The sequence below is a fragment of the Myotis brandtii genome, unplaced genomic scaffold (assembly GCF_000412655.1).
Source record: "Myotis brandtii unplaced genomic scaffold, ASM41265v1 scaffold323, whole genome shotgun sequence".
In the NCBI taxonomy this organism is placed as follows: domain Eukaryota; kingdom Metazoa; phylum Chordata; class Mammalia; order Chiroptera; family Vespertilionidae; genus Myotis; species Myotis brandtii.
In genome coordinates, this window is record NW_005362400.1 from 625,069 (window position 1) to 638,919 (window position 13,851).

At 36.8% G+C, this 13,851-nt stretch overlaps 1 protein-coding gene across 2 annotated transcripts in view; it reads right to left on the bottom strand.

Annotated features, from left to right (window-relative positions):
• NCAM2 (neural cell adhesion molecule 2) overlaps positions 1-13,851 on the bottom strand; it is a 421,975-nt gene that overhangs the window by 34,432 nt on the left and 373,692 nt on the right. For both annotated transcript variants that reach the window (XM_005870732.2, XM_005870733.2), the window contains exon 14: positions 11,176-11,297. In XM_005870732.2, coding sequence (XP_005870794.1) covers positions 11,176-11,297 — 122 coding nt within the window. The remainder of the gene's footprint in view (positions 1-11,175; positions 11,298-13,851) is intronic.

Here is a 13,851-nt window from a genome sequence, read left to right on the forward strand (position 1 = left end):
GGGGGGGGGGGGGGGGGGGGGGGGGTGGTGGTAATAAAATGACTTGGAAATTAAGTTTGAGTATTTTTATAGATTTAAATTACCACAAGCATTTTTATTACTATAATATTTTAGATTTATAATGAAACAACATGTAAGAAAATTATTATTTTAAAGAGGTTATTAGCATAAAAATAAAAAAATGTTTTCCCATTCTTGAATTCTACACTTAAATCCTATCTCTTTTCTAAAATAAATGTTTTAAACCATATATTTGAATTACATTTTATTAAAAAAAATACTGTGACTGCAATTAACATAGAAAAATTAATCAACATATTTTTTATGAATGAAACTATCTTAAATACTGTGAACATTCAGCCATGCTGTTAACCATTTAGACACAGGCAACTTCCTCAACCTCTCTGCCCTGTTTCCCTTTCTCTATTACAGAAACGATGACTGCAGCTGCCCTGTGGGCTTGCGTGAGGGAGCAATGAGAAAAAGCGATTAAATTGCGTATTCCAAGACTTTAGGTTTCCTAATTACTTAATAAATGACAGCTATTTTTAAGGAAAAACTATTTCCATAATAACTACATGGAAATGAAATAGTATTCTCTGTGGAGTCATGTATCTAATAATTTTTCTCTGCAATTGCAAATCTCAATTTCCCAGAGGGCTAATTATAGATAAATTGTAGCCTGGTCATAGAGATAGATAGATAGTTCAATCTTTTTAACCTTAGAGCTCAGCTAAGCATTACTTTATGTTCAGCTAATATTTTACAATGTTTTGGGGCTATAAGGAATAACGATGTTTTTGCATTTATGTTTAAAACAGAAAATGTATTGTTTAAAATAAAATTCGGGAGGTTCGATTCGTGATTGCATTAAATTGGTGGTACTATCAACATAAAGTGTCCTTCAAAAGAAGATGAGCATACATTGTAGTTTTGATACTGTACTATTATTTTTTTCCTAACTAATTATTTTTTGTTAGATGCACTTTTATTCAAAGGAAAGTGTCTGGACTTGTTTTTGTTATTTTTTCTAAACGTGAAGATTTTAACACTCCTAAAATGAAGCCGTGGGCTTCGGATAAGTACTTAAAGTTATCATCTTAACAGGAAGCGTTTCCCTTGCTTTCTGAAACTGACAAACATATGAATTTGTTAGGCTGGACACTGTCCAATATTTAGTGTTTTAAGGTGTTATGAGGCCCGCTCCCCTAGCCTTCAGCACACTGTTGTCTGTGTCCATGGGCTCTTCCTGAAAAATCTATTAGAAAACTGAAACAATTTGGGCCAGAAATGTTAACTTGCCTAAGTCACTAAATGATTAGTAAAGTTAAGGAAGGAACCTAGGTGTGCATTTGAAATGCTTAGGACAGCTATACCAAACAGCCACCTTTTCCCCAATATCCCCTTTCTTCATCAATTATTCTTTCAGCCCCTAGAGAGTATGTTCTAGACCTCTGAACACAATAGTGAATAAGATATGTGCAACGCCTTCATCTTGGAGTTTACAAACCAGAACAGAAAAAATAAGTTCTTTGAAAAAACAGAGGGTACTTTGGAAGCATGTAACAAAAAGGCCAAAGAGTGCAAGAGCCAGGAATGTCTCCATAGAAGGAAGAGATGGCGCCCTTATTAGAAATAAACTCCAGCGCTATTATTTTTTTACTAGAGGTCTGGTGCGTGGATTTGTGCACCAGTGGGATCCCTTGGCCTGGCCTGCACCCTCTCACAACCTGGGACCCCTTGGGGGATGTTGGAGTGCTGGTTTCAGCCCGATCCCCATGGGCCAGGCCGAGGGACCCCACTGGTGCACGAATCTGTACGCAGGCCTCTAGTATGCATGATCTTTTGTTAATCTCTTCCTGCTCTCCCTCCTCCCCCCTTCCCTCTGAGATTCATCAGTCTGTTCCATGTTTCCATGCCTGTGCGTTGAGTGTCTTCCCCCTGGTGGTCATTGCGTGTTAGAGCTACCGGCTGGCTGGTTGGCTGGTCAGCCAGTTGGCTGGTCGCTTAGGCTTTTATATATAAAGATTGTTGACACTATGACATATTTCCTCCATTCCCCCTGCCCTTTCCCACCTTCACCCAGCCCCTTCCCTTCCTCCCCTGGCCTTCACCACACTGTTGTCTGTGTCCATGGGCTAGTCATGTATTTTGTCTAATCTTTTTACCTTCTTTTATCCAGACCCTCCCACACCCCTTCCCTCTGACCTCCATATCTCTGCCTCTAGTTCTATTTTGTTCGTCAGTTTATTTTGCTCATTAGATTCCACATATAAGTGAGATCATATGGTATTTGTCTTTCTCTGACTGGCTTATATGCTTAGCAGAATAAACTTCATGTCCAGTGCTGTTCTTCTTTTCATTCATCCTAAGCTAATTAATGAAAAGAAGATGTGATTCCTTCCTAGAGGGTTAGATCCAAGATTAAGCACAATGCTAGAAAGCCTCAGAAGGATGCACAACCACTGGGAGATGTAAAAACTGAGACTGTATCATCTTTTTAAAGTAAAAGTGAAAAAATATTCATAGCTATTGACCAACAACCAAAAGCTTAAAAAATCTTCCATCCAAAAAGTAATTTTAGATAATAGATGAAATAATATATTATATAGACATAGGAATATATAGCATATATATAAACACAAAAATACATATAGCATACAATTATTTGATATGTTATATATTGTATATACATAGATACAGGAAGTGGGGATGAGGAGCAAGAAGAACAAAGGGTTAGATAAGGACTAGGGCTACAGAAAAGAGGTGGAGAGCTGCCACTTCAGACTTTCCCACTCCCCCGTAATTCAATAAACTCTATGTAACTGTGAAGTTCTGGGTGAGAGCAAATATTTCTGTGGAAGTTCAGAGTTGAGTTTTGCTTTGAATCTGAGTGGAGATGTGGGTGAAAGAGTGAAAAAATATAAGCCACAGCTGAGATCTGTGTCAACCCAGGATAGGATTTATTCTAAAGAGGGATGGATAGGCCACCTTTCCTTTAGGTAATCTTCCATAAATAATGTTTCTGAGAACTGCCTATATATATATATATAATTCAGAGAGGAAGGGAAAGGAAGCGAGAGATAGAAACATCGATGATGAGAGAGATTCATTTACTGGCTGCCTCCTGCATGCCTCACACTAAGGATCAAGCCCACAACCCAGGCATGTGACCTGACCAGTAATGGAATTGTGACCTTCTGGTCCATAGGTTAATGCTCAACCACTGAGCCATGCCGGGCGAGAACTGATCATTTGAGGTGAAACTTCCTGATAAGCACAAGACACATAGACAATCTCTTCTGAATTACCCATCATTTAACTCTTAATTGTTGAAGCTCCCAGCATGATACATTAAAAGCCCCTCATCATTTTAGATAGTTTGAACTGATGTAAGGAGCAGAGAAAGTTCTAATATTTTCCCCAATTTAAAACAATTTTATTTCCCATTCAACATTAGACAAGGAGGCTTTTTAATCCCCTAATTGCTATTCCTAGGGAATAGGAAAAAAAATTAAAGTGGGTGTTACCAAATACTCCCCTAGGCATCAAAATCTCAATTATGCCATTTGTAGAGTGCCTAATTTACAGAATTTAAATGCCTAGGGAGCAATTTAAGACAATCTAGTTGCAAAATGTTCCCCTAGGTATCTTAATGAGATGATTTGCTGAATAGGGCCATTATTAATAAGCCAATTAAATGTTGAAGGGCAGCTACTGAAAGAAAAATGGTCACCTAGCTTTGATATAGCTTATCTTAAGCAATCCACTTTGTCAGATAATAGATAGTGGGGCCATATGACAATCAAGGGCACTCAATAATTCTTTTCTGAAAACAAAATGTCAGCATATAGGAAAAAATTCATTATCATTGGGATAGGAAGAGAGCAGAGGACAGGTGGAAAGGGTCTTGGTATTCTTATTTATAGAGGGCTTCTTAATTGCTTTTATTCCACTAACTTTTTCCCCCAAAGCCTTATGGGATAAATGGTCAACATCATTTTGAATGACAAGGGGATCATTATTAAAAGAGAGAAGAACAGAGGAGGTGAGCTCACACTACTAGATGAATGTTAAAGTTCATGGGACTCTCCTGTGTTATGATTTAAGAATTTTGTTTCCATGTAAGAGAGTTCCTAGTTCCTGGATTTCCTGGTAGCATGGCTCAGATATTCACTACCGGTGTGACCTTACAGAAGGCCCCTGAATTCTCAAAAGTTCTGTGTACTACTCTGAATACAAGAAAAATGATGCAGTAACACACACACACACACACACACACACACACACACAAACACACACACTCCACTGTGATTTGGAAAGATGAAAGATTTGTAGGTTTTTAGTAGTTTCAAATTCAATACTCTTTTTCCTATGGTCATAACTGATTCAAATTGCCTTGATTCCATGTAAAAAAATATAAAGTGGACCTTAAATCTTTTGCTAGTCTCTACCACCCACATACTTCATTAGAGAAAAAAACTGAATTTTTCCTATTCATAATCTGTGTTCTCACAGCCCAAACCAATTTACACAGTGCAAGTTTTCTCCCTTGGCTTCACCATTTCTCATATTTATTAATATGGTTAATACTATTTATAATTGTACAACATAGACTAATTTATTTATTCATTGATTCATTAATCAATTATTTGTTCAAAGAACAAATAATTTATTTGATAGGATAAATAAAACTCATCTTCTTCACTTGCAGCAAAGATTAATTACCAAAATGCTTAGGATTCTTTAATGTCCCTAGCTATTAAGTGTTTGAAATATTTTGAAACTTAATCAGATGGCTTTACGTAAATTTCAATGTACACATCTAAACATTGCTAGAAAATAACTTCTTTCAGCAACAAAAACAAGTTTACTTATTCTTTTTTTGTGAGTTTGTTTTTTGTGTTTTTTTTTTATTGGTGAGGGAGGAGGGGGACACCCGCCTAGCCAGCTAGATCAGCCAAATCAACCCTGGCGATCAGTGGGGTGACAGATGTCGCAGCCAGATCGCCCTCACATCCTTATCTGTTATTTTAATACTCTTTTCAAAGTTACTTTTCTTTTCTCATGGTCATTGAGTACAAACACTCTGACTCCCAATAGCTTAAGAGGGTCAATTAAGATGTGGAATCATATGCTACAGCTGTGTTGATAGTCCCTAAAGTACCTTCCTCACAATTGATTTTAAGTTTCCAATTTTCTTTCAGCCTTTCTTAGCTCAGGAAACTTATGTAATGTGTCAACACTAAGCGATAGCTATGATCCCATACCTATCATCAAATTAGAGAGAAAACAATGAAAAACTTATAGAAGCATGTTGAAAACTATTTACTAAATTACATAGAGTTATACTGACACTATAATACAAAGTGGATGTAAAATTTCTGCACATAAAATACCTTATTTTCCCATATACATTATGATAGTAATAAGTTTGTCTTTATTCTCTACATATATGCTTTAATCTTACCAACTTATTGTTAGAGACATTAATTTTCACAAAGGTTCTAGAGAGACATCTAATTCTGCTTTTATATTACTCCAATTCTATTCTAATAAATTCTGTCTTCTTAATGGGTACTGAACAAAGTTGTGTGCTCTGTCTACGACAGGATAACAGGATCTGTTTCCACATTCATAATCTATAGGCAGTTATACATTCTCTATATTAGGATATTATTAATCTTGTCCTTTCCCAGTAAAATACAGGTTTAAATAGTTTAATTCAGTGTCTCCTAAAAATCAACACTCATATTAAGGAATATATTGTTTCAATTTTGTTATCCTTAGATTATAAAACATAAAGTGTTGTGCACAGGCATGGTAAAAAAAACAACAATAAAATGAGAATCATAAAAGTGGTTTTATATTAAAAAATTTTATTGATTTTAGAGAGGATGGGAGAGAGAAAGAGAGATAGAAACATCAATGATGAGAGCAAATCATTGATTGGCTGCCTTCTGCTCACCCCACATGGGGATCAAGCCTGCAACCCAGGCATGAACCCTGACTGGGAATTGAACCATGATCTCCTGGTTCACAGGTCAACATTCAACCACTGAGCCACTCAGGCAGGGCCATAAAGGTGTTTTCTTATCTATTTTCTTTCTTCATTTGGTTCATATCCAATTAAAAATATATTACAGATGGCTAAAAACCTTTTTGAATTATTCATCTGTACTTTATACCACTGTGGAATTCATGCATTTTGATAAACTAATAGATAAAGCGTCTTTGAGTCATATAAAGAGATCAGATGGTTAAGAATCATTTGGAAATAGTAGTTATTTTTTAACAATTGCAAATATCAAGGCTAAAGCCACTATAAATGTTTAGCCAACAAATCTTCTTGAACATGTAATTTTTCAATGTAAAGAAGTAATACATTAAAAAAGAAAATGTGGAAAAATTAATTTTCCCAAAATCATTAATAAAAAATAATATTGAATTATGGAATTTCCAGTTGGTCCTGCAGAGCATGATGTTTGCAGGATGAAGGAGATGGACAAGGGAGTGAGTTAGAAAAATAACTGTGATATGTGGAAATTATATTTTCCCCTCAACTGATCTCCTGCCTCACCTCAACTGCCTAGTTCCTGTTCCTGCAAATACAGTCATTCCATTCACTTTATCATTACTGTATCATTTAATGGTATGCTTTCTACTCCAACACACTGAAATAACCTCCATAGGCAGATTTCAAAGAAACCCCTACTACTTTAAAACTGTGTTTAGAGTGTAATGTCTTACATTCTGATACCTATTCCCCATCTGCACCAAGTCACCCAAATTCTGTAAGGTTCAGTTTGCCTGTGAAAATTTGAAAAAATATAACTTTATGTTCAATCATAAAAGTATTTTTAAATCCCTCAGAGTGAGAAATGACTTTCTAGCAGTACAAAATGGGTGAGAAATTACTTTCACAAATCTTGCCAGAAAAGTGGGAACATCTACTATTAAATCAGTGTTCCCTTACCATAATAACCACTGGATCTATCTATGCTGTCACAAATGGTAAGTGTCATTATTTTTATGGCTGACTAATATTCCACTGTATATATGTACCATGGCTTCTATCCGATTGTCTATTGATGAGCACTTGGGCTGCTCCCACATCTTGGCTGCTGTAAATCTTGCTGCAATGAACGTGGGGATGCACATATCTTTTTGAATTAGTGTTTTGTATTTCTTCAGATAAATACCCAGCAGTGGAATCACTGAGTCATAGGGCAGTTCCATTTTTAACTTTTTGAGGAAACTTCACTCTGTTTCCCACAGTGGCTGAATCAATCTGCCTTCCCACCAACAGTGCACGAGGGTTCCCTTTTCTCCACATCCTCACCAACACTTCTCTGTTGATTTATTGATGATAGTTATTCTGAAAGGTGTGAGGTGATATCTCACTGTGGTTTTAATCTGCATTTCTCTGACGATAAGACATATTGAGCATCTTTTAGTATATATGTTGGCCTTCTGTATGTCCTCTTTGGAGAAATGTCTATTCAGGTCCTCTGTCCATTTTTAATTGTGTGTGTGTGTGTGTGTGTGTGTGTGTGTGTGTGTGTGTGTATGTGTGTGAACCTGTGACTTCCCTGTATATTTTGAATATTAACCACTTAGTGGATGTATCATTGGTGACTATCTTCTATTCAGGAAGTTGCTCTTTTATTTTGTTGATGGTTTCCTTTGCTGTGGAAAAATTCTGTGGTTTGATATAGTTCCATTTGTTTACTTTTTCTTTTATTCCCCTAGCCCAGTGGTCGGCAAACTCATTAGTCAACAGAGCCAAATATCAACAGTACAACGATTGAAATTTCTTTTGAGAGCCAAATATTTTAAACTTAAACTATATAGGTAGGTACATTGTTATTAACTTAATTAGGGTACTCCTAAGCTGGCCTTTGCTAAAAACGTCCTCAATCTGATTGAGGTACGTTCGCTGAGGTCAAAAAAAAATTGGCTGAGGTTGACCCCTCCAACTCTCCCATCCACACTCGTCTTGTATACTAGTTTCAGATAGACGAATGTGGATGGGAGAGTTGGAAGGGGTTGACCTCAGCGAACGTACCTCAAAACAATGTACCTCCTCTGCGCTGCATATCCCGTGGCCCGCCTGCGACTTCTGCGCATGGGCCACGAAGTTTCAATTGCACTGTACATGCGCACCCGCACGTGGTATTTTGTGGAAGAGCCACACTCAAGGGGCCTAAGAGCCGCATGTGGCTTGCGAGCCACGGTTGGTGGACCACTGCCCTAGCCTGAGAAGTCCTATTCAAAAAATATTGCTAAGAGTAATGTCAAAGAGTTTATTGCCTATGTTTTTTATTCTAATTTTATGGTTTCAGGTGTTACATTTAAATCTATAACCCATTTTGAGTTTGCATATATATATATATATATATATGCAACTAATATCTGAAACTAATATAATAGGGTATGCAAATTGTAATTTTAAAATATATTAATTTTAAAAAACATTTCAACAATAATTTATTTAAAAATTGAGGTAAAAGAAAGTATTGTGTTTCCTGTTAAAATCCTAGGAGCTCTGGGAGGATTAACATAGTATTTGATTATCATTAAATTATGCCTACGTTTGAAAAATGCAGCCAATCATTTTCATTATGAGAAACCAAACCTGCAGACACTCTGACCTTGGAATCTCATCCTCCAGAATTGTGAAAACATAGATTTCTGTTGATTAAGCCACCCAGCCTGTGGCATTTTGTTATGGCAGCCCAAGCAGACAAAGACAGTCATTAGGATAATAAAGAAAATGGCATTAACAATGTGGAAGGCTCCATTATTTATAGGACCCAACTCCCCAGTATAACTACCTTTCATTTACGTTGTGATCAGGTGACATAATTCTATTCAATGAGACATAATTTAATTCTGTGGGATACGGTTTTTATAAAACCTGTACTGTATTGCTGAAAGAAAAGACAAATTCAGCTTAAATAAGCTATTGTCCCTTTTGTTCTTTCCATTCACCTCACATGCTGAATGTGGGTTTTGGGGACACAAGGTAATCTAGATGAGACAAGAGCCAACATGCTTAGAATGAGAGAACATCAGGGAAAATTATGTAGATGCCTGATTATATTGCTAAGATGTTTTCCTAGCCCTGCCTGGATTGTCTAGCACATAAATTTGTTTAATATGAAGGGAAAAAATCTTCTGAGTTTAGTCCCTGCTAGACATGTTTTCTGTTACCTAAAGCCCCAAAATACAAATATATTTCCTAACAGATAAACAGTATATGTTGATTTTAGGAATAAAATCTGTATAAAAATTTTGATCGCTTTCTGAAAATTAGATATCAATGGCTTTTTGAGGTAAATCTATAATGTTATCTCTTGAAGTTTATCAAATACTTAGAGAAAGATGCACACTATGGTGAGTCACATTCTTATTAGTTTCTGAGCTTTTCTTTTGGGTAACTGGAAATAGAAACATCGCTAAAACATGTCACAGCCTTCCTAAAATATACATGCAGACTTTATCAATAAAAGCCCCTATTAAAGGCTTTGAAGAAAAGATAAAATGAGAAATGATATGTACTTGCTACCATCAATTAAAGTCAATGACTTTGGTTGAGCTCAATATAACATATGTGTTATTTCTAATACTAACTCTTTAGAAAGGAGAAGTCAAGCATAAATTTTAGCTTCAGGTAGAAGTTATGAATAAAGTGCATATGTTAAACATATTTTTACTAGTCATTGCATTTCAGTGTTCCCCATGGATTTTACTAGGTTCCCTTACAAATCTTACCATCCTGCTGTATTTGAACCATAAATTCTTCCGGGTGCAATAATAGGCATGGAAGGGAAGACCTGCTTCCCTAGTTCAGTTCATAAATGTGGGTCGGACCAGTGTTCCTTAGAGAAAGATTCACTCTCTCCAAAAAGTTTCCCGATGGGCAAATAAGAATGGGCAAGAAACTTGGCATGAGTAGCACGCCACTATCAGATTCACAGAGAGACCAGTGAGCCTTCCATAGTGGTTTTGGGGGAGACTCGTGTAGCCTCCATAGCAGAGTACCCAAAGGACCCAAAAGACATACACAGCTGTTCCTTACTTCCAGCATGAAACCAGAGACAAAGAAGGGTCCTGGAAAAGGGTATTCATCTTAAATTTCAAAGACCAAAGTGCTGTCTAAAATTAAGTACTGAAGATGCTATTCAAAATCTTATTCCCCTTTTCATTACCCCTCCAAACTTGAATGTTTGAATGTAGAAGCAATAATATTATCATTTAGACAATTGTGAATTTATGGGAACATATCTAAAATTCATCTACGTACTATTAAGAGACATTTTTTAAATACCATTTACTAAAATATAATACACTAAAAAGGTTCAGTCAACATACATATGAAATTGGCTCTGTATTATGAGGATAATCATAAACAACAGTAAATGCATCTTACAAAATTTAATTTCAATGTTTCATTTTTAATATATTCCACAGTAGACACAAACACACCAGTATTTATGGCAAGATTGTTAGGAGAAATCACTTTCAGTGACCTTTGGAATAATTTTCGTCTAAAGGCAAAGAGGCAAATCCACCAGACCACTTCATCATGTGGCAATCAGTGGACAGCTTCACCCCTTACACATATAAAAAGTCCCAAAGTAGCTCTTAGCTGTCCAAAGTCTCATAGTAGCTTGTGCTAATTAAATTTAAAAATATATTTACTCCCTCAAGTTCAGTGTGGTCATTCTTTGTTAAATTCTGATTGACGTGATTTATTTAAGGTACGATTTACTAATAATCTTTTCTACAATAATGAATTGAGAGGAGGGCTTAGCCTAAAGTTACTCATATCAGCCAGAATGGAGGGTGAAAATATTCTGCCACTTGTTAGAAAAAAACAGGGAAAATGGTGTCTCAATTCAGAAATATGTAAAAATCACAAGATGAAAGTCATGGGGTTATTTTGATGGCCTATGCTTAGAGTTTAACAACAACAACAAAAAAAGCAAATGTTTTGTAACCGATAATGATGAATTTAAGCAATAAACAATTGTCATTGAAATTCCTATGAGTACCATTTTATCACTGTTATTGAATATACATTCACTCCTGATACCACTATGAACTCAGTACAAATTTAATGCAGTTTGAAAACACTTTGTACAACATGACAATAAGTGGGGTACTTACACTTCTATACTTCACAATGTATTCCAAAATAGGGGCCCCTCCGTCATCCTGTTTGGTGATACTGAGTTTAAAGCTCTTCCCACTGCTTGGCTGCCCATGTATGGATGGAGGACTTGGCTCACCTAAATATGCAAGACAACATTCTTGATATTTTCACACACCTCAGATACCTAGGGAAACTGCATTTTAATAAAAGTAACAATGTCATATAATCAAAATATATGATATTCCTGGACTTAACATTTGCTACTTGCCCTTTGTTGTGATATAACTTCTGATCCTCTTTCTCCCTATCCAAGAAACAGCAACATTCATAAATCTAGAGGTATTATGGCCAAATTGTGAAAGCTCAGGACCAAATATATTGTTTACATTTATGTCAAAATGCTCTGAGGATAGTACTGCACAAGTGTGGAAACATGATTTCTCTTATGAACAATGTATAATCCCATTTATTTTATTCATGCAAATTTTGTTTGTAAATATTTTATAGTTATTAATATAAACATATGAAGGCATCAAACTATATAGTATATATCCCTACCTGGAGAGGTAATGCCTTAACAATTAATTAACTGCTTTCATGAGCATTATTTTTTATAGTTAGATACAATTGTAAATAAAGAAATTTTGTATTTTCCAATCTAAAGACCTGTATTTCAATATGTTTTTTCTAATCTAGAGTTATGAATATACTTATAATATCATTCTTCATATGGGGATGCTATATAATGCACATGCTTGCAGTATTTTGAATATGAACAGGAACCCATAGACGTGTAAGAGTTTTCTATGTGAAGAATGACATGGCTGCATGGCAACTTGGAATCGGGATTATCGGCTGAGTGTGCACTTGTTTCTTCTGCCTCTGTTTCCTCCCATTCCTTATGGATGTGGGTGTGAACATGAATGTGAAAATACTAAACAATTAGTAGAGGATATGCTTCAGGTTGCCAGATTCCCCAAACCTGTCCTATCTGCTTTACTGCAAGGAATGCCCAGACAGACAAACTAAGCAGAATGGAGTAGAGGATTGTATGTCTCCAAACTTGGGAAACAGGTCTTTTTTCCCCCCAGCAACTTCTTTATATCTAACATGGTGTGTATAACCTGAAGCAGGTGTGCAGTTTATCTGTGAGAAAGCAGGTCATTAAAGTAATATGACCATTGGGTGTATTGGCACACAGATAAGTAAGAGAATAGCCTCCTATAGTACAAGCATATAGAAACAAAGTAAACTGAGGAACTGTAGAGTTATTGTTCATGAAAGCTAATTAAATTAGCATGCAGATATCATGATATGACATGATCTACAACAACACAATGGTTTTTTTGATAAATGAATAAAACTTCTGTAAAAATGAGTGCAATGATTTTTAAAAAGACTTGTATAAGAGATTATGGGAAAATCTAAGTAGTATAAAATCATGGTATACTCAGGTGGTTTTGTATCATTTTTAATTGAATTTTATAATTTACAGGTTGTATAGTACTAGTTTATTTAATATATTTATAATACTATTACTTTTAATAATAGCATTTTGAGATAATTATAAAGCAGAAATTGTATTATGGTAACAAATATTTTAAAATATATAATTTAAAAATGTATGACAAGTTTATGACTACATTACAATTGCTACTTCCTTTGAGAAAAAAACTATGTTCAAAACAAGTATAAACTGCATTAGAGAGAAATTAAACTAATAGTTTCTGCCCAGCCAGTGTAGCTCAGTGGTTCAATATTGACATGTGAACCATGAGGCCATGATTCAATTGCAGGTCAGGGCACATGCCCAGATTGCAGGCTTAATCCCCAGTGAGACATGCAGAAGGTAGCCAATCTCTCTCTCATCACTGATTTTTTTCTCTCTCTTCCTCTCCCATCCTCTGTAAAATCAATATAATATATTTAAAAAATAATGGTTTCTATGAGCAATTACAGCAAAATGTTTTTACAAAAGTAATGCTAGTCTTATCTAATAAAAGATAAACATGCAAATTGACTGTACCTCCACCACACCCACAGGCCACACCCACCAGCCAATCAGGAGAGAGTATGCAAATAAACCCAATCACCATGATGGCGGCCATGGCCCTGGAGCAAACAGGAGGCTGGGGTTGCCCCTGGCTATGGAGGAAGCCAAGCTTCCCACCTGCTCTGACCAGCTGTGGGCTCCACTCAAGGCTACAAAGTTTTCAATTATGAAGATAAATAAATCCCAGATACCTGCTTCCAGCCCCTGTGGCCACCGCTCAAGGAGGGTCTGAGAACCTGGGTTGCCTGGGGCCATAGCCAGCCATCAGCCACTCACTCAGGCTGGCCACACCCCCCAGCAGGGACACCCAACCTGAAGGGGGTGTGGCCAGCCTGCAAACAGCCCTCAGCCCCTCACCCAGGCTGGACATGCACCCCAGTGGGGACCCCTACCCTGAAGGGGGTGTGGCCAGCCTGCAAACAGCTATCAGCCCCTCACCCAGGCTGGCCAAGCACCCTCATGGGGTGAGTGTCCCCATTGGGGGGCTTGGCCAGCCTGCAAATAGCCCTCAGCCCCTCACCCAGGCTGTCCAAGGACCCTCATGGGGTGAGGGTCCCCGCTGGAGGGCTTGGCCAGACTGAAAACAGCCATCAGTCCCTCACCCAAGCTGGCCAGGCACCCCAGCGGGGACCCCCAC